Raw genomic sequence first — 24,175 nt, 5'->3', positions numbered from 1 at the left:
ATGAAATATTCATTTAAAAAGGAAAAAGGAAAAAAAAGGACGAAAAAGAGAAAAACACCCCCAAAATATTAATTTGAAAGCAAAAATGGGGGAGATTTGACTGGGAGTCAAGTCACCTTCAAAGGGAAGTTTCCAAAAAAAAATACTTTGTCTCTTTAGAATCTACTCTGTGTTCAGTCAAAAGCCAATTAAGAAGGACAACATTTTTTAAACTCTGGAAATACACTAGAAGAAAAAGATCAGCAAGAAAGAGAAGAGACACAGGGCAGACACAGACACAAAAATTAAAAAAGATTATCAAAATGGAATGGTAGCCAACTAAAAGCAGCTATATATGGCTTAAATACAAACAATTCCTGATTGACCATTTTAATCCTGGCAGAAATAATCTCTAACAAAAACTAATTTGAAAGAAGGTTTTGAAAAGCAAATTTGTGTTGTTTACATATTTGTCAAGGGGGAAAGGAGAAAGTTTTAATTCTGTTTAAAATGTTTTCATATTCTCTGAAATAGCACTAAGGAATGGTAAGGGGCATCAGCCCAGAGGCATACTAAATAACAGACAAATTAACTTGTTTTAGTGAAAAAACTCCAATTGGAAGGTAAGTGTAAAAGCTACTTCACAAGGCTGAATCTTCTTTAAGTTACAAGAATAGCATAGCTTGAAAAACACAGATCTAAGTTTTGTAAAGCAAAAACAATCATCCCATTTTAACTGATTTCTTTTTAGTAGTTCAACATATAATCTTTACAAATGACTAATATATTACAATTTGGTACACTGCTAAGCTATTTAAAATGAATATGGAATATATAGAAACAATTCTTTTATCTTGTATTATAACAGAATGATCTGCTCTACACATTTTTTGTTACATAAATGAATGTTTCAAACAAGACAACTGAAGCACCAAAAATTTTATGTTAATGATTTTTCATAGACATTTGCCTGAATCAAATGGAGTATAATTGAAAATACTCATGATGACTCAAAATAACCACAAATATCAAGATTAGTTAAGGCAAAACTCAGAGCAATGCATACAAATTGTAAAAAGATAAATTCAAATTTAATACCAGGAAAAACTTATATAATCAGAGCTGAGCTAAGAATAGCAAGGCATCAGCTGCATTAGGGCCCTGTACTGGGAGGTCTTCAAGCAGAAGACTGACAACAAAATATGTGCATAATCAAATGTCTTCCTAAGCATTACTTTAATGGAGTTGGGCTAATGAGCCTCTAAAATCTCTTCCACCTCTACTGTTCTGTGATTCTTTTCACTTCACTGTGTCATACGGGGGTCCTCAGGAGTTACTTCAGCACACTCATTTAATTTCTTCTATTATAGAAGTTATTTCTAACAGTTGGTGATTCTCCCTGAACCATCTCAGTCTCAATTCTCAGAATGTTTAGGAATAGCAAATATAGAATCTATATAGCTAACTCAATAATCTAGATAGAATAGAAGAATTCCAAGAGAAACAACAAAACCAAGCTTAAGTGACTAATGAATTTTCCACACATAATAAAGAACTGAGAAACTCTCACGCAAAAATATAAAAAGTGGAATAACTTTTCCAGTAGGGAAAGATATGCTAATTTTATTAAATTACTTTTCTTACAAGCACTTTTGTTTACTCTCCAGATTCATAGCAACATATATGGGTTACTTTAGTTATAACCAATAAACAGATAAATTTAATAATTTAACAGTAGTTTCCACAAAAGTGAACAAAATTTTTCCCATTTTGTTAATTTAATCTTGTACAGACATATAACCAAGAGAAAGATACAGATGGTAAATATGCTCTTTAATTTTAGGCCAATTTTAACCAGTTCTTCAAAAGCTAAAAAAAAATTGTGTTTGAACAAATAATCCCACTTAGATATGCATGACTTTTTTTTTTTCCTTTCAAATAACATTTTTAAACTGTCAGACAGATGAAACGGCAAAGATATCTCTGGTAACATTACAATAGCAAGCAAATTCAAGGGACTGCCACAGTAACAATTTCTGTGGTAACAACCAATCATAAGAAATGCTATACACCAAGCTTGTTTTTTCTGTTCTAAATGGTATTTATTACATACAAAATATGCCCATAAAATGGCACGCAACATTATACTGCATTGTGGCATATATAGAATAGTACAATTTTTAAATAAAAGATTATCTTAGAATTAAGAGATAATATTAAGACAGTCATAAAATCAAACATTTCCCAAAAATCAGAGAATTGATGTAACTTACCATCACTTCCATATTCTTGTGAGGTTCTACAAATCCATGAACAGTTAGTTTACGAAGCACTGAAAAGTACAAGCAAATTTTCATCCTAAGTACTATCAAAATAATTATGATTGCAAAAAATAAATATTTACCATGATAAAAAAAATATATATAGGATATCCTAGACATCGCATTATGTAAAAAATGAGGCAATTCAGGCACAAACAGGATAAATGACTTGGATAAGGTCACACTTACTTAATAAAAGAGTCAGATTAACAGTTCAGATCTTCTTACCAAGGCCAATCAATCTGTTATACTATATTTCTTCTAAAAAAAAAATTACTCTAAATTTAGGTCCATTTTATTCTCATTAGTTTTATGTCCATTCCATAAATAGTTCAGAAAATGAAACTATTTATAGAGGACAAACTCAGGTTAATACACGATCTAAAATCACCTCTGGGTACAAAACTCAGTAAATTCAGTAATAATGCTTTTACAGTGACAAAATTAGCCATAAACAAAAGTAGATAAGGCCCAAAGAACATCAAGGTACATGGAATAATCCAAAGTGGTAGAGGCAGGAATTAATGAAATTTCAAATGATTTGTACTGAAGTTAACATTATTTGCTACAGTATTCCCTTGAAGTAGATCTGTGATAAAAATGAACTGCCAAATACAAGACTTTAGGAGAATAAGAGGAAAATCAATTAATAAAGTATATATGTGTCGATTATGATAAATGATAAATCATGAATAATTCCTTGATTTTCAAAAGGTTATCATATAGTTACAATTAAAAACCCAGAGATCAATTTTTAATGGAAAACCTATGACTATGCTCATTAGATCAAAATGAATCCCCTCTAACTAAACTTTGACCGAGGCTAGAAAATTTGAAGAGAAAACAAAGAAAATCTTACTTCTTTTGTAAAGTAGAATTTATTGCAATTTAAACATTTAATTCTTAAATTCATTAAGATAACCAATAGTAAATCACATTATTAGTAAAGATAGTATTATATTCATTTTTAAAATAATGTAATACCATATTTTGTATTACCTTAAAGAAATATGCCACATATGTTTTAGGACAAGACAAAGAGAAGCTCACATTTAAAATTCATCAATCACTAAAACTGCATAGAAAAATTAAGATATGAAAGCATTTTAAAATGCTTTTTTTAAGCATTTAAAAATGTTCCTCTTTTAGAGATTAAACCAAAGATAATAAATAATTTTTCTAATACAACAAAAATGTAGAACTTATTCCTAATGTTAAAATTATCTACAAAATGGAAGCATCCAAAATCATAATTAAATGTCTTAAAACTTGGGCAAACAGTTTTCAAGTCAGTTAAACATCTCAAGAGGGACAGTACCAATCATAGTTGGGCTTCCAGAGCATTATGAAAAGAGAGAAGCCCCCACATGACAACTTCAAAACACTACTATTCTCATGTGACAACTTCAAAACACTACTATTCTCATTTGCTCCACAAACAAAAGCACTTGTATTAATCCTTATTTTTCCCTAAAAAAAAGATGTCCTAAATTGATAACATCATTTGGAGAACATGTTTCCCTTTCCCCAACATCACTAAAAATCCAAACATGACCCCAGAAAGGGATGAAAAAAGTAAATGTATAATTTCAAGTATTTTCAAGTAATAGAATCACAGGACATAGACACATAGACACAGGTGTGTGTGTGTGTGTGTGTGTGTGTGTGTGTGTGTGTTTGTGTAGGAGTAAGTAATATTTTAAAGAAACCGAAGAACTTTCTCAGATACCAATATAGTAGCTAACATGTGCAAATACCTAAAGCTAATTCTAAATAAAATAACTAGAAGAAGGATAGTTAAGAACAAAGATAGGAACAAATTCAAAGAATAAAAGTAGAAAAAAAAAAAGTATATACTAACAGAAAAGAGGAAATGCATATAAAGACCTTAAATATACAAATGAGTATTGATAAACAGGAAAGAGATTAGTAAGGAACTTCTAAAATCAGGAGTATTAGAAAGCAAGCTGATTTGCAGACCACAGTATCTGAAACCAAAGAGAGCTAAACCTGGAATTCAAAAAAGGAACAGCCCTACTTTTTTAGAGGATTATATGCCAAAAGAATAAAAACTCAAAAATAGGCCTGAGGTTAGCTGCCAAATAAAAAGATTCTGAGGGGAGAAAAAGACTGAAGTCCAGGAGCTTTCTGAAAGTGACTATTAATATAAAAATAAAAAAACCCCCAACAATTCTTTAAAAAAAAAAAAAAAAAATGTAACCATACACTTTAATACACTACATGTACTAGACTACAAATGGGAGAAGATGGGTAGAAAAGAGAATATGGATTAAAAAATGAACTCAGAATCCCTTATCCCTAAATCCTCCAAAGTAACTAAAAGACCAGTTATTGTCTAGTCAGCTCGATTTATTGTATTATTATAGCTTTAAGAGTTCTTCGCTAGGGTTTCTTCTGGTTTTAGAAAATCATTTTTACATTCAAGGTCATTAAATGAGGTCTGTTTTCTGTTAATATGTACCTTTTTCCAGTTTTATTCTTCCTATTTCTTCCTGTTCTTGTTCTCGACTATTTCTTCTAGTATTTTATTTAGAATTAGTTTTTAGATATTCACATATATTAGTTTTATATCTTTGCCAAAGAGATCCCTCCATTCTGTTTCAGAGTCACAGCTGAAGAGTGTGCTATTTTAAAATAAATAATAAATATTAATAATGTTTAACTGTACCTTTCAATGATAGTAGTGTTCTTTCCAATGAATTTAAAATAGCAGCTTCATCTCCAGTAGAAATATGTTGCAGGAATGTATCCATATGATGATTCCACAGGGAACAGGCAAAACTATAAATTCCAGATGCTAACTGCAAAGAAACAAATTTATTCACAATTCATTAGGTCATTAGCAGAGATTTACAAAATGTCTGGCTTTTTAATTCCAAAAACCTGAGAATACACTTTTGGTGAGACTATATGAGCAATGTTAATGTATCATGCATGGAATTAAAGTTGTTATGATCAGTTAAAATATTATAATCTACTACAATTAAAAAATTTTCTTACAATTCCAGTGTCCTTACAACACCAGTATACCTGCCTGGTATAACTTAAAAGTCTCTCTAGCACAAAGCAGACTATTGTATTAATAAACTTCCTAATGTGCTCAAGTACATGATGAAGCTCTCCTCTCAACTCCTGACTTCACAGGCACTTAATGCTCAACAAAATTTTTCCTTCAGAAATGTGTTCCCTTTGTGATATATCTCCAGCTGTTTCCCCTTGTCCTCACATTCCCTCTTCATCATCCCCTCTCTGATGCTGGGAGCTCTGCTCCCAGAAACCTACTCAACTTCTGATGTCACTAATTCTTTCAGAGTGCTACAGCTTTTTCTTGATGACCCCATGTTTCAATCTCAGCCTTAGAAATTCTATATTCTTCTTGAGGAGGGAAAAAGGGAGAGAAAGGAAGAAAAAGTTGGAACTCAAAATATTATAAAAATGAATGTTGAAAACTATCTTTACATATAATTGGAATAAAATACTAATAAGTGCCAAGAAAAAAAAATGAAAATACTCTCTATGAAAGCTGGGAGACACTTTCAAAAATATACACAGGGGAGGGGGAAAATGAATGGGATCAAATTTAGAAGACAATATATAATATAGAGAAAATGTGTGGCAAAGGAGTAACTTAAAACTTTTGGCACTCCCAAGTCCTTTATCTCCTGATAAAGTTTTTACATTGTAAGGTTCCGTTAGGCTCTGAAAGTCTGTGCCTTTTTAGCATTCATAACAGGAACATAAACCTTTAATGTATATTGCAAAAGTTTCCATTTATAATACCTTTTCCAGAAAAGCAATCTACTTTTGAGTCCCAAGGCTTATGTGTACTTACAAGAAATATACAAATACAGAACTATTCAAAGTCCTCAAAATCCAAAGTCTAGTTAAAGTAAGCCTGCAATGGTACTCATTATATGAATCAATAAAGAATTACTATACATCTGTCAGTCATCCAAAATATAAAAATAAACCTTTATTAAATAAAACTTACCATTTGAAAAGTCAAGATAAAGGGAAATTTGTTCACCAAACAAAAATATGCCATTAATGTTCTAAAAAAAAAAAATCTGAGAATTGATTGAATCTCAAAATCAGAACTTGGTTCTCTAATTAAGTCATCTCATTTTGGACTACACAGCTTTAATTAAGCACATGGATCAAGAGAGGAAATCCTGTATTCAAATTCTCATAAGACTCATGATTTAATGTAGAACTTGGAACAAATAACTTTAAACTAACAATTCTCCAAAAGTAAAAGTTTTCCAAAAAACCTGTCGTTCACTTCTCTTAAGAGAAATTCTCATTCTACACCAGAATTTTACTATGTCCGATATTTATCAAAATACAAATTGTCAGCTTTTGTTGAGCTATTTTGACAGATATTCATGGGGTGGAAATGAGACTTATTTAGCACTTCGGTTTTTAAAAATAAAAGAACAAATGAATAATATACATTTCACTCGATTTCAATGTAAACTGCTTACAAAAATCATGCAGAGTATTCTGTAATATTTTAATTTAGAAGACTTCCATTTTAAGAAGTTTCATTATAAGGAAGCTTTTTCTGATTCCTAACTAATAAGTTTACAAATTAAATGAAAAGTGTTATGTAGCAAGTGCTTTTATGTCTTTTTCTACTTAAGATACTATTATATCATTTGCCTATAGTACCTGTAGAAGATATTTTTATTATAATTTGATATGCTTTTCACAATGTTTTTATGGTAGTTGCTTGATTTCTTATTATTGTTTAGATGTGGGTTTTGTGCATACGGGTGCAACATATTTGGAAGTGTAGGATTTGAATTTTTACTAGGTAGTGAAGGGTGAAAATAACAATCCTACTCAAAAAAGTCAGGGATGGAGCGAAGAAGGAAGGAAAGGAAGAAGGAAGAAAAAAAAGTGATCTTCCTACCTTACCTATGCTTTAGGTTCATGCAGGGGCTACTCATCACCACTATTAATCAACACAGGATCTTTGACCTGCTCAAACTCCTATTTCTTAAGTTGGTTCAGCCTTCTTAGACAAACAATGTGGTGACCCCTTACTCCCTACGGCTCAAAGTTTTAAGGCTTAGTGTGGATACCACATTAGCATAGCCCACTGCAAAGGAGAACTCCCTAGTTCAAGAGATGTACCAGCTAAAGTTTGTGCCACAATCTCCAGAGTTCATGTAATTTGAAAGAAGACTCTGAAGTATCTTATGAAATACTCTGAATTACTTGTAAATAAGCACAAGAAACTTACTAATATCTATTGTTAAAAATACTCCTTAGTAAAGTAACTTTAAGAAAAGACATGACATAAAATGAACACTAGATTCAAGTGCATCAAGAGATTTGGATTCTACTCCTGGCCCCATCATTAATCAGCTTAATGAACTGATGAACTTACTTTATTGATGAAGAAAAACAATTATTCTAATTATATTCAAGATTAAGTGAATCTTTAATTCCTTTTTTTTTATAAAAGCTTTTTATTTTTCAAAACATATGTAAGGATAATTCTTCAACATAACTCTTGCAAAACCTTATATTCCAATCCCCCCACCTTTTCCCACCCCTTCCCTTAGATGGCAAGTAGTCCAATATATGTTAAACAAAATAGAAATATGTTAAATCCAATATATGCATTCATAGCAACTCCCTCCTTTCTTCCTGTGGATTTGTAGTTACAAGACTCTGATTCAAATTTTAGCCTTGCTGCCTGCTATCTACATAAGCTTAGGCAAGGCATTTAATCTGTTGAGAAGTGTTTCCTCATTTATAAAATGAGAAGTTTCAAAACTGTGATTCTGTGATCTGTAGTAGTAGGAACACTACCCACCTAAAACTGTTGTTTTTGAAATTTGTCTTCCTTAATTTGGAACTATGCTCAAAGAGCTATAACTGTGCATACCCTTTGATCTAGCAGTGCTACTACTAGATCTATATCCCAAGAAAATCATAAAAGAGGGAGAAGGATCCATATGTACAAAAATATTTATAGCAGCTCTTTTTGTGGTGGCAAGGAAATGGAAAATAGGTAGGTTGTCTATCAGTTGGGAGATGGCTGGTTATGGCATATGAAAGTAATAGAACATTGCTGTTTTATTTTTAAAAAAGACTTTAGAAAGACTTGGAAAGATTTACACTTATTTATGCTAAGCAAAACAAGTAGAATCAAGAACACAGTGTACACAGTAACAGCAAGATTATGCAGTGATCAACTTATGAAAGAACTGGTTATTCTCAGCAGTTCAGTGATCCAAAACAATCCCAATAAACTCTGGATGGAAAACACCATCTTTTCCATCTGTATTTAGAGAGAGAACTTATAAAGAATAAATCAACATATGTCATGTTCTTTAATCTCATGGGCTTTATCCTTTTGTTCGGATTTTTCTTTCCCAACATGATTCATACAGAAATATGTATTTAAAAATTTAATGTTTATGTATAACCAGAAAAAAGAAAATAAAAAAAATTAATCATATAAATAGAAATTTGTTTCCTCTAAAAAGAATCTGAATAATTTCAATGTGAGGGGAAGGAGGAATAAGTTAATTAAATTTCTTGGGAGAAGTACTAGTTTCAAGTATGTAATAAAAGTGGCACAACATAAGCATAGCATAGTAAAGAAAAGACTATGTGGATAGGAATCCAAGCTCCATTAATTACTACTTCTATGATCTTAGACAGTCACTTAAATCTCTACAGTCTTCAATATCTTCATCTGTAAAATGAAGAATCTGGACTAGATGATCTCTAAGGCCCTTTTAAATATATAAAAAATTTGTCTATCCTGACATATCTTTTAACATACAAACACTGCAATTTTGCACCTAGCTATTTACTATTTACACAGACCAGAATCCACTAGGCTATCAAGCTTTGCCGATTTCAGCTGCTCCGCTCTACCTAATTTGACAGAATAGTCCACAGCATTACTACAGCTGAACTTGAGGCTTCCCATTTGGCCAATTCCAGATCAAAAGCATGTTTTCCTAGATCTTAAGCTTCTATTCCCTATAATTTGTTACCTCCACAGTTTCCCATTTGCTTTTTAGGTTAACAAACCAAAGAAAACCAGTATATTTACAAATCTATTCCTTTAAGTCTCTCACCTTTAAGTTTCTCACCTACTTTCTGATTTAAGAGAATTCATTAATCTTATAGTAAAGAGACAAAAGAAGCCCTAAAATGAAGCTTAAATGGACTTCTCCGGACTCCAAAAGAAATCTGCAATAAATAATCCCATTTATCAAATACAGTTTTATGAGTTTCTAGAAGTTCATGTCGTTAAACAAAAGAAATTTTCTAGAAGCTTCTACAAGATATATGTTGTTAAGCAAAAGGAAACTTGTAAGGTAGAAAAACTAGACCCAGCCATTCTTTAACCTGCTCTTCCCTAATCAAGAATAACCATTGTCCAATCTCTCTTAAGCAATGGACTTTGGAAAGCCTGGCCCATTCTACAGACTATTTCTCTCTAGAGACCACTTAAGTTTCAAATTTCCATTAGTTTTATAAAGATGTAACTTTGAAAACTTCAAGGAAGCCTCAGCTATTAATAAAAGAGACTAAAATCAGGAAAATACAGATAGCATGAACAGTTAATAAACATAAAAAATGCAGAAAATTATTCCTTAAAAACAACTTTTATTAGTAATAATAACTAACAAATAAATAACAGAATAACTAAAAAGCAAATGACTAATAAAAAACAGATTGAAGAAAATATGCTAAGCATATTGGAAAGCCAAATACTTGCTGCAAGGTACAATAGGATAAACAAGTCGCTATATGGAAAAATACAGTTTAGGAAAAATATATTTTATCAGTTTTCATGGAATTTTGCTTTAATGTGGGAAATTTATCAATAATTTTTAGAAGAAAAAAAGGAACACAATTGGAATTGAGGCAGTTTATCACCACACTGGTTCTTTCTAATCAAAAGTCAAAGAACTAAGTTCAAATCCCATCTCTGAAATTTACTATCTAAGTCATTTTCAGTAAATCATTTAACTTTCCTAAGGTTCATTTTCCTCTTCTGTAAAATGAGAAGGGCTGGTATGATGGTCTCTAAGGTTCTTCCAATTTTAAGTCTATCATCCTATAGAAGACATGGGTTGAAGTTCCAGTTCCTATGCTTACCAGCAGTGTTCTAATCTCTGACCCTTAATTCCCTTATCATTAAAATGGGAAGGCAATCTACCTTAGTGGATGCTCTGAGGAAGATGTTTTGTAGATCTACTGGCAGTACTTAAATCCAAGTTATTATTCCATTATTTGGTATAAAATGATAGAAATTCTAGAAGCCATTTACATTGTTGTGTTTCTATTTTTGTTCATTACATGGGATTAACTGAAATTATAATCCTCAAATACCTGACACCAGGAAAGAAAAATTTTGTTGATATGAACGAATCTTTCATTGTAACAACAAAGCAAAGCAGCTATTAAATGGGAAGACATATTTCATTTGGAGGTTTTATGAATTATGGTAATTTTAAAAATAACTTGGAGGTAGCAAAGTATAATATACATTTAGAATGAAAGACTTAGGTTCCAACCCAGATCTGTGACTCACTGCCTTGGGCAAGTCACTGCACCTTTAAGCTAGTCATCTGAAAATGAATGGGCTGTAATCTAAACTGAATGACAAAAATTATTAAGATCAAAGATCAAGACTGGCCTCAAAGAAAGACTATGAGAAGATGCTTCCTCACCAACTTTGCAGAGGTCAGAACACCATGTAAGATCTTTCCCATGTACTGATAATATATACCAAATTTCCTCTTCCTTTTTTTCTGAAAGAATTATTATAAAAGCTGTAACTTTGTAAGGGGGAATAAAAGGATATGGGAGACATTTAATCAACCTGATATCAAAAGATATCAATAAAATTCTATTTTTAAAAATGAATGGCTAGACAAAATCACTTCTGAGACACTCTGTAGCTCAAAATCCATGTACCTAGGACCCACTTCTTTTGTCTTGATAAAGAGGTTGGGACAACATATGAAGTGAACTGCAACTATTAGTGTTAGTTGATTTGGCTTAACTGCTGTTCCTTACTGAAACTGAAGATGAATTACAGGGTTTGAGGGTGAAAGGAGTGAAGTATACTGGGAAATGACTGATATTTACAACAAGACATAAATAAAAACAAATGGAAAAAACAATAATAGGTAACCCTCAAAAAGATAATTTAAAAAAAAATCTGAATGTTTGCAAAATGTTTGTGAAAAAGTAAATTTCATGACAAAGTTCCTAATATTACAAGTTCAAAAAAACTTAACAGCTTTCCTAGGATAATACATTCAAATTCCTCAAACAAGTAAAACAGGGGTCCTCAAACTATGGCCCGTGGGCCAGATGCAGCAGCTAAGGATGTTTATCCCCCTCACCCAGGGCTATGAAGTTTCTTTATTGAAAGTCCCACAAAACAAAGTTTTTGTTTTTACTATAATCCAGCCCTCCAACAGTCTGAGGGACAGTGAACTGGCCTCCTATTTAAAAAGTTTGAGGATTCCTGAAGTAAAATGTTCAAATCTATCCTCAGACAATTACTAACTCTGTGATTCTAGACAAATGACAACTTCTGTCTGTCTCAGTTTTCTCATGTATAAAATGAGAATAAAATAGGGTTGCTGTTAAGGATAAAATATTTCCAAAGTGCTTTAAAATCTTAAATCACTATAGAAAAGCTAGCTATTGTTAGAAAAGCAATGTTTTGTGCTGGAAAAGATACTAAAAACAGAAGTTAGGAGTCTAAGGTTATGGGTAAAACTCTACTCTTAACTGACTGTTGTTTTTGAGCAATTCATATGGTCTTCTCTGAGTTTTCTCACCTGCAAAGGAAATAGTCAAGACAATTTGAGGTTCCTATTAGTTTGGGGAATTTTGTGATTCTATTTAAAGAAGTGATTTATGAAGGTGGAACACAAAATTCTCAAGTATTAATTTAATTTTCTGGAAAAATTATTGATTTGTACATAAAACATTCTTTAATTATTATGTTCGTTTATCATGGAATTGAACAGCTAGAAGATAGCTTAGATATAAAGTATAACACCAGTTCTAAAAAGGAGATTCAGAAACTTAGCAATCATTCAGATAGGGGCAGGATTACGAGTACAAATGCAGATCTTTGATTCCTAATACATTCTCATTTTCATTCTACCATGTTGCCAATTATTCTCTGACACATAAAACAGTGGTTTTTACTAATATAACAAATAATGATCCTATTATGTTAATTCTGCTGCTTTCCAAAAAATGAACTTAATATATTAATATAATGAAAATCACAAAGACAATTTATGAGAGGCAATGTAATATGAAGAGTCTTTAACCTAGAGGAACCAAGAAGCCTCAGTTCAAATCCTAACTAAACTGTGTGACAAAACATAATTCAATTAGTCTTTTTCATTCTCCTAAGCAAAATGGAAATATTAATAAATACCTACATACTTCACAAAAATCTTGTAAGGATCAAATGAGATGATGTTTTAGAGTATTATCACTGTCTCAAAAAAATAATAACCCATGATAGCATTAAACCTCTACCACCTTAAAGCAGAAAAAAAGTCAAAAAAACATAAGGTGCAAACCTTGAGATAGATAGGACCTTGCACATAGCACACATCTTAATAAATTATTTAATTGCTGATGACTGATAATTTTCCTTTTTCATTAATTTTTCTTTAGTTTGAACTTAAATATCAAAAACAGCATATCTATTACATAAAGCTTGGTTTTCTTTTTCACTCAATAATGAATTGAACATGTAACTTTTACAGCTATCCTGCTTGTGATTCTTTCTGGTCTTCTTTCCATTTTTAAATGTTTCAATGACCACTTTTTCTTTCAATTCTTTTTTTTTTAATTATCTTATCTCAATCATGTCCCACCTGATAGCCATGGAAATTAAAAAAATAAAAATGAAAAACAAAAACAAAACCCTTAAGACAATTATAAATAGTCAAGCAAAACAAATTCTGGCTGTAGGCCATGCCACAAAATGTACACCTTACTCTGTTAATTTCACTTAAAATAATGTTATATTTTTTACTTTTACTTTTTGCTTTTCCTGCACTTCAAGGAAATTAACATTTAAGGGATTTTACATACAGAACATACAGCTGTTCTTCTGAACAAGATAAATTTCAAATATTTGTTTTATGCATAACTAATTAGTGTAAGAGATTTAACAAGCTAGTTATGCTATTTCAAAAAATGCAAAGGACAATCAGTTTTTAGAACTAAGAACTAAATAGCTTTTTTTTTTTTACTCCAAAATGATTGCTAGGCTACTTGTTAAAGAAACAAGCAGCAATATAATTCAAATCCTAGATAGAAATAATCTCATGCTAAAAATAAAAGAGAAAAAAAGAAATGCCAAAACACTGTTTCTAAGGCCCAAAAAGTTTGGCTTCCTTGATTTTCTTCTTTAAGAGGGTCTTAGAGACATGTTGCAGAGAATTTAATCATCTACGATCAGATAATTAAAGCGGTATTAAACTATAACATAACATTTTGAAGGAAACCTAATTTTTTGTTTTAGGAAAAGAAAAAAAATTTCATATTTAGATTACATTTACTTACATCATAGAAGAGCTTCCGGTCTGCAGCCAGTCTTTTGGATGCCAGGGTCTTAGTGACATGATAGAAAGTAAGCAATGCTCTGTGCTGACGAAGATCATCTTGGACTTTCACAGATTCTATTAGGGTAGGAATCAGTTCTGGCCAATGTCTGGGACAATCCAATCTAGCAACTTTTGCAATTAGTACTGCAATCTGAGTTGCAATCTATTAGAAAAGATTATCAGAAAAAAAAAAAATGGATAAGGTCAATTGAATATTGAAAACTGAATTTTTCATTAAGAAGAGAGAAGAAAGTATATTTTCCAGGTTTCCAACATTATTTTTTTCTGCTGGCTATGCATTCAACAAAATGAGATGTGCTTAGTAAAGAATTATGTTTATTACTTACTAACTTCATTTAAAGGACATTTAACATTAGTTATCAGTAATTCTGGGGCACCTAGGGAGCACAATGGATAAAGCACTTGAATCAGGAAGACTACTCTTTGAAAGCTCAAATCTAGCCTCAGATACTTAACTAGCTGTGTGAACTTGAGTAAGTCACCTAAGCTTATTTGTCTTAGTTCCTCATTTATAAAATAAACTGGAGAAGTAAAGGGCAAACCACTCAAAATAATTTTCCAAGAAAAAAAACAAACTAATCAGTATTGCTACATCATTTAGAGATTTGTAGTTTCACATATAATCCTTTTTTCTGTTCTAATTGTATATGGAAATAATCTCTTTTTGTTAAGCATTTATTAAACTCGGAATAAATTGTTTTTAAAGTAATGCTATTACTACAGCGTTATTCAGGACATGATGTACTGACTATTGTACCAAGAACTGGACCCAAAAGAAAGAAAAAAGCTCTCCCCTAAAAATAGGACTTCAGTCAAGATGCCCAGTAGGAATGTTGTTGATATTTTACTTTCCAAACTACCAGATAATCAAAATAAAATTACATGCAAGAAGCTTGTGAAGTAAAAAATATTTTGAGAAATCTAATTGCTCACTGAGGTATTTCTTTAAAAAAAAAAAAAAAAAAACTTTAAAAAATTAATCAAGAATATAAGTCAAGAGTCACAACCATAATAAACTGAATCCCCCAAAATATTTTTCTTGAGATTTCTTCATACTTGAGTATGAAGTATAACTGGATGCTTGTAAAATAAACTAGATGAGCCACAATTTTAAAAAACTACTGCTATGACAAAAAATTCAATAAAATTTGGTCTTATGTATATTTTTAATTTCTACTTTAAAGAAAAGCTTTCTTAAATTTAAAAAAAAAAAAAAAACCAACAAAAACGTTATGTCACAATAAAAATTACTACCCAAGGAAGAGAATGATTAATTGGCAACCATTTCTCAACTGACCTGATTTACTGGCTCATTGAAATTGGTGATGAGTCCTGCTCGCAATGTAGCTTTTTCCTCCTCTGAAAGAGCACTTTAAAAAAAAGAGATATATTTATTATTCAACAATACTAACGTATAAGTCTGTCTTTGTATTTTACAGCATTTATCAGCTAAATTTAAAAATATTCTTCCCACAAACTAGGTCTCATATTTTTGCTGAGTAAAATGGACCAACATTTCTAATTGGTTACATAGATTTGATAAGTTAATAGAAGCTGAAAACATTCTTAACTATAAGTAAATACTTTACATCTAGATAGGTTATTGTAAAGGAAAAATATGACATGTTAAAATAAAACATATCAATGGTAATTTATAATCAATCAAAAACCATTTATCAAAAGGTACATATGCGCCAAGCACCATGCTGAGTACTGATAATTTTTAATAATAATTAATAATTTAATTTAATAATTAATAATTTCTTGATGTTATGATGGACATAGATACAAGTTCTTCTAACTTTATTGGAGCACATCTATTTTCCACAATAACTCCTATTAAGTGATACTATGTCTTGCTAACAAAGTACTATCTAAAAATCTCAGCTTCCTCTCTATGGGCATCAGTCTCCTAAGTGTTGTTCAAGACTTCCAATATCCAAAGCAAATTTAACATTGCTATTGTGTTCCTATTAACTGAAAAAAAGAGAGAGAGAGAGAGAGAGAGAGAGAGAGAGAGCATATATATATACACAGAGAGAGAGAGAAAGAGAGAGACTTTTCCAACAGTCAATCCACAGCAAATTTTTACTGCTTACACACAAAAGATCTCTCCTGCTTAAAAATCTGTAAGCTTCAAAAACTTTCTTCATTCAGTCCATGTTCTTATTCCTCTCAGCCTCCAATCCTCAATAATGAAACTATCAAGGGAGCCAGAAAATATAAGAATATATATATTCTACCATTCTATAGAGTAGTTTGCTTTGGAAAACATAACAGAAAGAGTTGAAACATTAAATAATAAAAGAATGAAAGCCAGTGCTAAGTCTCCTCATACTAAATGTGTTTTGTTTTGGTTTTTTAGCTGATGAGATTGGAGTTAAGTGACACAGCCAGGAAGTGTTAAGTGTCTGAGGCCAGATTTGAGTCCTCCTGACTTGAGAGCTGGTGCTCTATCCAGTACACCAACTAACTGCCCCTTAAAAGTTTTTTTTTAAGTTCCTTCTAATCTTTGTATTACTTTGTAACTTCTTCCTCTGTCAAAATATGCTTTACCTTTGATTGTGACTTCATGTGAAATGCAAATTACATTTTATAGCACAACAGGCTTAGAAAATATCACAATTCTACCTTATAGCAATTTTAACAGAATTTTAATCACAATTTAACAAGTGTTTTGTTATCATTAGCCAGTGTTACACTTTTGGTCAAGTGTAAATCTCTTAACAGAAATGCATTATGGCCAAAAATAGAAATTAAATTAATTAAATAAGAAACTAGTATCATTCAATTTATTCACTAAGGTGTGGCAAATTGTGAAAACTATTGTGAAAGTAAATAATGCTTATAGTAAATGACCCCTATATTTCTTTACAGATTCTCATTCTTTAAGAAAATATTAACATAGATCTTTACTAGAAGTTGTAAAAAATGTAAAATTCATACATATTTATATACTTCAACTTAAAAATGTAATTTAAATAGTGGTATCTAATAGACAAAGTCTAAATATGAAACTAATACTTTTGCCAATATTCTTCCCCTTTAAGGAATTTATTCCAACTTCCATTATATATTGAATGTATTATAGTTTTCAGGATAAAAAACTTTTCCTCCTAACAATTATATATTTTAGGTCAGATTTTTAAAGTTTAGAAATTTGGTCTATTATACAATTTTCCCATCTGAGAATAATTTGAAATAAACCAGAAACTTAAAACATATCCTGTGTCTTAAAAGAAGTGACTCCACAAAAGAACTGAACAATTCTCTTATATATCCCACCCACAATGCAAACAGAATAGGTCAATAAGCTATAAAGTGAATTGGAATGAAGTGGAAGAAAAATTATTTTAGGGAACAATTCAGCTACATTGTAGTCCAATAACATTCCTAAATCCTAAAATTACCAAATCCCTCCAAAACTAACACAATCTGAAAACAAGATAATTCTGTTATATAGAATGCAATTATGTTGGGCTTTAATGATTATTTTAAAGATTTTTTTTTTTTGCTTCCCCAATAACTACCACAGATATTTTGTTGAGATTTGAATAACTTTATAAATATTTAAATAGTTTATTTTAAATATATATCTAAATATAATTATTTGGATGAGAAAGCCATTTTATAAATCATGAAATAGCTATGGGATCACACTGACATCTACTGGAAAAATAAAGAACATTGGCTTACTATGCAAAATGCCCCACATTTGGTATTGTATACATTTCAAATATGTGCATTTTGCCATTGATTTGGAAGCCTTTTTTGTTATGCTTTTGAGGATATCATATTACCCTATTTCCTCTCTTTTGGAGGACTAGCAACATTATCTGATGTGATATTATGTTGTTTCCTTAATACTCAAACTCTTTCTTCCTGATTGATTGTAGTATGCTTTCTTTGACCTGGAATCTCTTGATTTTGACTATATTTCTACATGTTTCCAATTTGGGGCTTCTTTCAGGAAGAATTATTGGATTCTTTCTATTTCTGCTTTGTCCTCTGGATCTAATAGCACTAATCTAATGAACACACATTTTTTCTTGAAATATGGAATCTAGGATTATGGTTTTCAGAGTCTAATATTTAAATTCACTCTTTTCAATGTTTTCCAATTCATTTGAAAAACTGTTTTCATTTACCTTAGGTTTTATTTTTTTTCTAATTTTTTGATCTTTTGATTGAATTAACACAAGATTCCAAATACTATACAATAACACTACAAATTATTAGAATAATTTTTGAAAGAAACTTCATTAAGATTCAACCAACACATCAGTTATAAGAAATTATTAATGTGGAGACTAAAGGAAAGCAAGGGAAGAATTATATAAACTGTTACAAAACGAAGTAGAAAAAGGTAACCAAGTGACTTTAAATCATAATAAGTGACTACAACAATGTAATTTGTAAGAATAACAAAAGCAAAATTAAATATTGTGTGCTAGTGTAATCAAGATTAACCATGAAGAAGAAATATAAAGATGGAATTCCCTATAAAGATGAAACATTGAATATATGTTTAAGCTTCATTGATATGTTAATCTTGCTGAACTACTTTTTTTCTTTTTTTATTCTTTATTATAAAGAATGCTTGTCTAGGTGAGAGAGGGGCAATAAAATATTTATAAATGGAAGTAATGTAAAAAAAATTATTTTAAACATTCAACTGCTACTGAAATGATTCCAAAAACATTTCCAAGACATTGTTTCTTTGATTTTTCCAAGTTCCTGAAATCTCATACTACTTGATAAAGTGAAAAAGTGCTTTATACACTACTTAATTTACTTTGTACTTAAACAATATTTTAGTGGCAAAACAGAATGGTGTTTTCTGTATGGTATTCACAATTTTGAAAACCACATAAAAACCAAAGTCGATTAGTAAATAGTTAATGAAAACATCATACTGTTGGTTGGTTTTATAAAGATTCTACATATAAAAGATTAAAACTATAGAAATTCTCTACCTATTCTGAACATCCTAAATAGATGAAATTTTTAATGTTAGGAAACATCATCATTAATATTAAACTCCCCCCTACCAACTCCAAAAAAAAGTAAAGAAACTTACTGTGGTGCTACACGTCTCCAATAACGATCAATTCCATTTTTAAAATACAGCACGGCTAGCCACCTTACATTTATATCCAGAATATGGTTTGTAAAAATATTCTGAAAGTAACAATGGGCAGTATTAAAAGATATTTTTAAAATTAAACTATTAATACAATAAAAGATAAGGAAAATAAAAATTACACAAATATATTATTTTCTGTAAAATAACTTATTGCCTTTTAATTTTTATATGCTAATTATATATATACATATATATAACTTTAATTTATATATTCCTCAAGTGAAACACAGAAAAGAAAACATAAAATTAAGGTATTCAAACAATGATATTAACAATAAAACCTAGGATTTTGAAAAATATATATAGCAATGGGGGTTCTTTGAAGTCTTATGTTTACTTTTTTGTCAAGGAAAGTTCATCATCTCTCTTTCCTATCCTCTACAAATATATAAAATCAAGCAAAATAAATTCCTACATTGATCAAATCTCCAAAAAAAAAGTCTAAAATCTGTATGATGAATTCATCACCTCTCTCTTACTATTGAATGATGGTTGTTTAGTATGTTGAATTTTTAAATCTTTCAAATTTCTTTGTCTTTTCAATATTGTTACTATATAAATGTGTCTTGTATCTTATCCAGCCAGGTAATCTTCAGAATCTTCTTAAGACAAATCAAATGGAAGCGATTCAGTTTCCTGGCATGGAGCTGGTATAATGTGTATGTTTCACAGACATATAGCAATGAGGTGAGCACAATGGTTCGGTACCAAATTTTAGTTTGGTAGGCAATCTAATATCTCTTCTCTCCCACACTTTTCTTCAGAGCCTCCTGAATATTAGACTAACTCTGGCAATGAGTGTATTAGTCTCATCTTCTATGTGTACATGGATGGTGCAGTGCTGGTTGGTGAAGAACCCATGTTTTCTTGATGTTGCTAAACTAAAATTAGCACAAGCAGCAGAGAAATGATCCATACTTTGTTGCATCTCAGCCTCAGAGGTTACAACTGAATACAAAAAAAAAAAAGAATTGAGTATATATATCCTTAAGTATAGAAAATTTAAGAGTAACAGGAAAAGGTAATTGACTTATTCTACACAATTAATTCTAAGAGGCAGAACCAGGACGATTATGTGGAAGTTCCACAGAATCCATTTTTTTCTAACTAAACAACTTCCTTAACATAAAAGCAATTAAGCAATGGAACAGACTACTTCACAAAGAAACAAGACTTTGCTACCAGAAATATTCAAGAAAGTATGTTAAGAAGAGAAAAAGGAAGAAAATCTCTGCTTTTGGTGGGAGAATGGATGAGATTTCTAAGGTACCTTACAACTTTAATTCTAAGATTCTTAAATTATTCTATCTGATATAAAGATTTCATTTATCACTGCTCATTTTTGCCCTCAAGGATTATAAAGAATTAGAAAGACATCATAACACTACAGAAGTATATTTTTAAAACAATCTGGGGGTATACAAATATAAAAATAATAATGGCATCTGATCCTTGTTTTGACACTTGCTTGTGTTATGATCTTGGGCAAGTCACTAAATCCTCCCTTTCATAACAAACCATAGAGGAGAGGGGAGGCTAAATTTTCCTATCGTCAATCAATCATAATGTTCCAGGAACTCAAATTGGACATGAAGAATATAAATTCCAACTTACCAACAACACTGAGTAGAAACCTGGCTGTGTCTCCCACTGTTTTAGCTGTTCTTCAGCTGGTTTCAATACTGAAGTATCTTGACTGGTGGCCTGAGTTAAGACGTGAAGAACAATAGTGCTGGCACTATCGAGATCCATGGAAACCTGATAATGATATTTTTAAACTTACTTCAGAGAACATTATACACATAAAAAGAGGTAACAAAAATATCAAGAAAGGAATAAAAAGAAAAGCTACAAGAATGTGTCACAACAAAAATATTCAAGAACAATTAAGCTTAATAAAATATAAATGATACAACTCTGTGGCTTTACCTCTATAAAAAAGTTACTATCATAATTCATAAGCTAAGTGCAATCACACAGCAGGCAATACACTAATCAGATAAATTTTAAAATGCAGATCAAAAGCTGATATGCTGACCCCGTCTCCTAGTACACTTCAGTCTAATCCAGTGATTCAGGCCTAGGGTCACAATGTACTGAGATGCTCAAGAGATCCTAAAATGCAACCAAAACTTTTACATTTTGTATTTAAATAAAATGCCACTCCCATCCACCTAAGTACACACCATATTCGTCAGCAACAGCTCAAAATGAGAAGACTTGAACAAATTTACTTATTTGCTTATGTCACTTAACATCTCCATCCAAGGCAAGAAGAATTTCACTAAAATCTTCCAGAGCAGTAATGCCTCATAGGTTAAGCGTTTTATGTTTCAAGAAGCAAGAAGTCAAACAAATAATTCAAACTCAAATCCCTCTCCCTTCCTTTCCAACTGAATCCCAAAGAGAGCTTCCCTGATACCTTCAGGAAAAACCAGCCCCCAGTCTACATTAAATAGGTACCTCTTCTGGAACAATTGGCAACCTTCATAAAAATGCTAAAATAAAATAAAATGTAAAAGATACTAACAACTCTAAATCAATAAGAATGCTTTAATCTTATATGGTAAAATTATCAATAACTACAATAAGTAAACAAAACTCTATATGAAAACATAAAATGAAATATGTGAATGATCTTTGCAATCTCAGTAGATGAGAGAATTCAGGTGTTTCACCACAGTCAGAAATGGTCATTTAAATCGAACTACTTTACTTTCTTACAAGGTAGCACTATCAAATTCTGAAAGGATGAAGAGAGAATATACAGAAAAATGTTATTTAAAAAAGATATCGAAAATTCTACAAATAATGCTTCTAAATCAGTAAATGATTGTAAAATTGCTTAAAATTTTAAGGATCTTGCAAAATTATAATAATTTGCAAATTTGAATTTCCTTCAAAAAGATAAAATATGGACAACTTGAACAACCAACTAAAATGAAGTTATAAAGTTATAAAAAAAAATAAGTTATAAAGGCTAGTTAATGAAGAAAATAATGTCTAGCTAACTGATAAGATATTTAACTGTGTTTCAATTAATTTTTGGAATAAATTAAATTTCCTATGCAACAAATGAAGTAGATTCTGAAATTTTCTTTTCAATTTTTAAACTTGTTCCTTCATCACTAATTCAACAAGTACTTATGGAACACTTGCCACATATCACATTTGAGACTCTTAAGTCTCTATAGCAAAAAGAAAAACAAAATTTAAAAAAAAATTTCTTAGTTTAGCAATATGTTCATTTTTTTTTATAATAGAAAGGATGAATTAAGTATCCCACAGTGTCACCTAGTGGTATTCCCACTAAATCACAGTTTTCCCAAGAACATAAATCTTGTGGATTACATACATATAATATATTACATATATATATAATATATATCATATAGAAGAATGAGAGAATAAGGTTCTGTACAGCAATGACAAATTAAGATCAGAGGCCATAAGAAGTAAAATTTAAAATAAAACTATTCTAGATCAGTGGTTCTCAAAACTGGAAGTCCCCAATATTCTTTCAGGAAGACAGCAAAGTCAAAATGATTTTCATAGTAAGAACACAAAGATATTATTTGCCTATCAAAATATTTCTGCCTTTTCCAATTATGTATCTGTGGGAAGGTAATGTAATTCAATACAATGGACTGAATGCAAAAGCAGATATTAAGATTCTGTTGAGATTTGCAAAAATATGTAAAACAATGCTATTTGCAATATTTTTTCTGTTTTGAAAAATATCTTTTCAATGAAATGTTATTTTACCATGTAAATCATTATCACTGTAAATTTATATTTAATTTTAAAATTTTAACATTTATCAGTTTGTTTCTAATATGACAAAAATTTCTATTTCTAATATGACAAATAGGCATGTTATCTATATAAACAAACGTTCCCAAATCTTAATAGTATAATAATTTTTAGGAGCATAAGGAGTCTGGAGACTAAAAAAATTGAGAATTGCAGTTTTAGATATTTAGCAGGAAAAGTTAAAGTCACAAAAATGTCCTGAAGATGAAAATAAAAACATAAATATGGAAGCTTCAATATGGTCATTTAAGTTAATTACAATTAGGATTAAAAATAAGTAGACAGAGTATTTGTGTTACAAAACACTTTAGCTTATTCAGTTTGAAATGAATATCAAAGACAACCTGTGAAGTAAGAAGGATATGTAATTATCTTCATTTTAAAAATGAGGAAATAAACTCAAGTTCAATGCCTTGCTCAAGATCAAATTTAAATAGTGAAGAATCTAGGTCTCCTGCCTTTTTCTCATAAAATAAGACAAAGAAATAGAGGAAAATGGAGTTACAGATGTTGGAATTTAACAATGCCTGAATTTTGTAAATATCACTATCAGAAAATGAAAAGGTCACTGAGAATAAACTTCAATATACCAGATGTTACATAAACTTGCTATTAGGAAATCAAGAGAAATTTTTTTGGAAAGCCTTAAAATTTAACAAGATACTGGGTCAGCGAGATGACACAATGGATACAACAGCAGCCCTGAAGTCAGGAGAACCTGACATTTAACACGTATTAGCTGTGTGGTCCTGGGCAAGTCATTTAACCTCAAATTGCCTTGTACCAAAAAAAAAAAAAAATTAACAAGATATTATACAATAGAAAGAATATTGGCTTTGGAGTAAGAAGATTCAAGTTGGAATTCTAGCTATGCAGCTAGTTCACTGACTTTGGCAAGTTATAAACTTTCTGGGGTTCAGTTTTCTCATATAAAAAAATGATAGTCTTGAACGAGATAATCTTTAAAGTCCTGCCTACATGTAAACATATGAATCTATGAACTGTTAGAAAATGTCCTTCTTTCACAGGTCTTTTTATTAAATTTTCATCTTCATAAACTTTCCTCCAACTTCCTACTAGATGTTCTCTTCTGCTGTAGAACACTTAATAGTGGTATTGCTAAGTCAAAGAGTATACAGTTTAATAGTGGTTAGGATATAGTTCCAAAATGTTTTCCAGAATGATTGGATTAGTTCACAGGTATAATCTGTCATTTTTCTTTTCTGCAATGGTAGCCAATC

At 30.6% G+C, this 24,175-nt stretch overlaps 1 protein-coding gene across 6 annotated transcripts in view; it reads right to left on the bottom strand.

The window, feature by feature from the left end:
* Positions 1-24,175, bottom strand: part of IPO11 (importin 11) — a 191,012-nt gene that overhangs the window by 155,194 nt on the left and 11,643 nt on the right. For all 6 annotated transcript variants that reach the window (XR_004233756.1, XM_003759391.4, XM_031965473.1 and 3 more), the window contains exons 2-7: positions 20,736-20,879; positions 19,056-19,156; positions 15,273-15,345; positions 13,914-14,117; positions 4,990-5,122; positions 2,253-2,311 (exon numbers count right to left, since the gene is read on the bottom strand). Coding sequence is in view for 5 of the 6 variants with exons in the window: in XM_003759391.4 (XP_003759439.1) it covers positions 2,253-2,311; positions 4,990-5,122; positions 13,914-14,117; positions 15,273-15,345; positions 19,056-19,156; positions 20,736-20,873 (708 nt within the window). In the remaining variant the exon portion in view is untranslated. The remainder of the gene's footprint in view (positions 1-2,252; positions 2,312-4,989; positions 5,123-13,913; positions 14,118-15,272; positions 15,346-19,055; positions 19,157-20,735; positions 20,880-24,175) is intronic.

This window comes from Sarcophilus harrisii, chromosome 1, assembly GCF_902635505.1.
Source record: "Sarcophilus harrisii chromosome 1, mSarHar1.11, whole genome shotgun sequence".
NCBI classification, from domain to species: domain Eukaryota; kingdom Metazoa; phylum Chordata; class Mammalia; order Dasyuromorphia; family Dasyuridae; genus Sarcophilus; species Sarcophilus harrisii.
The sequence above is the reverse complement of the archived record's forward strand: the minus strand, read 5'-3'. Positions and strand labels throughout refer to the sequence as shown.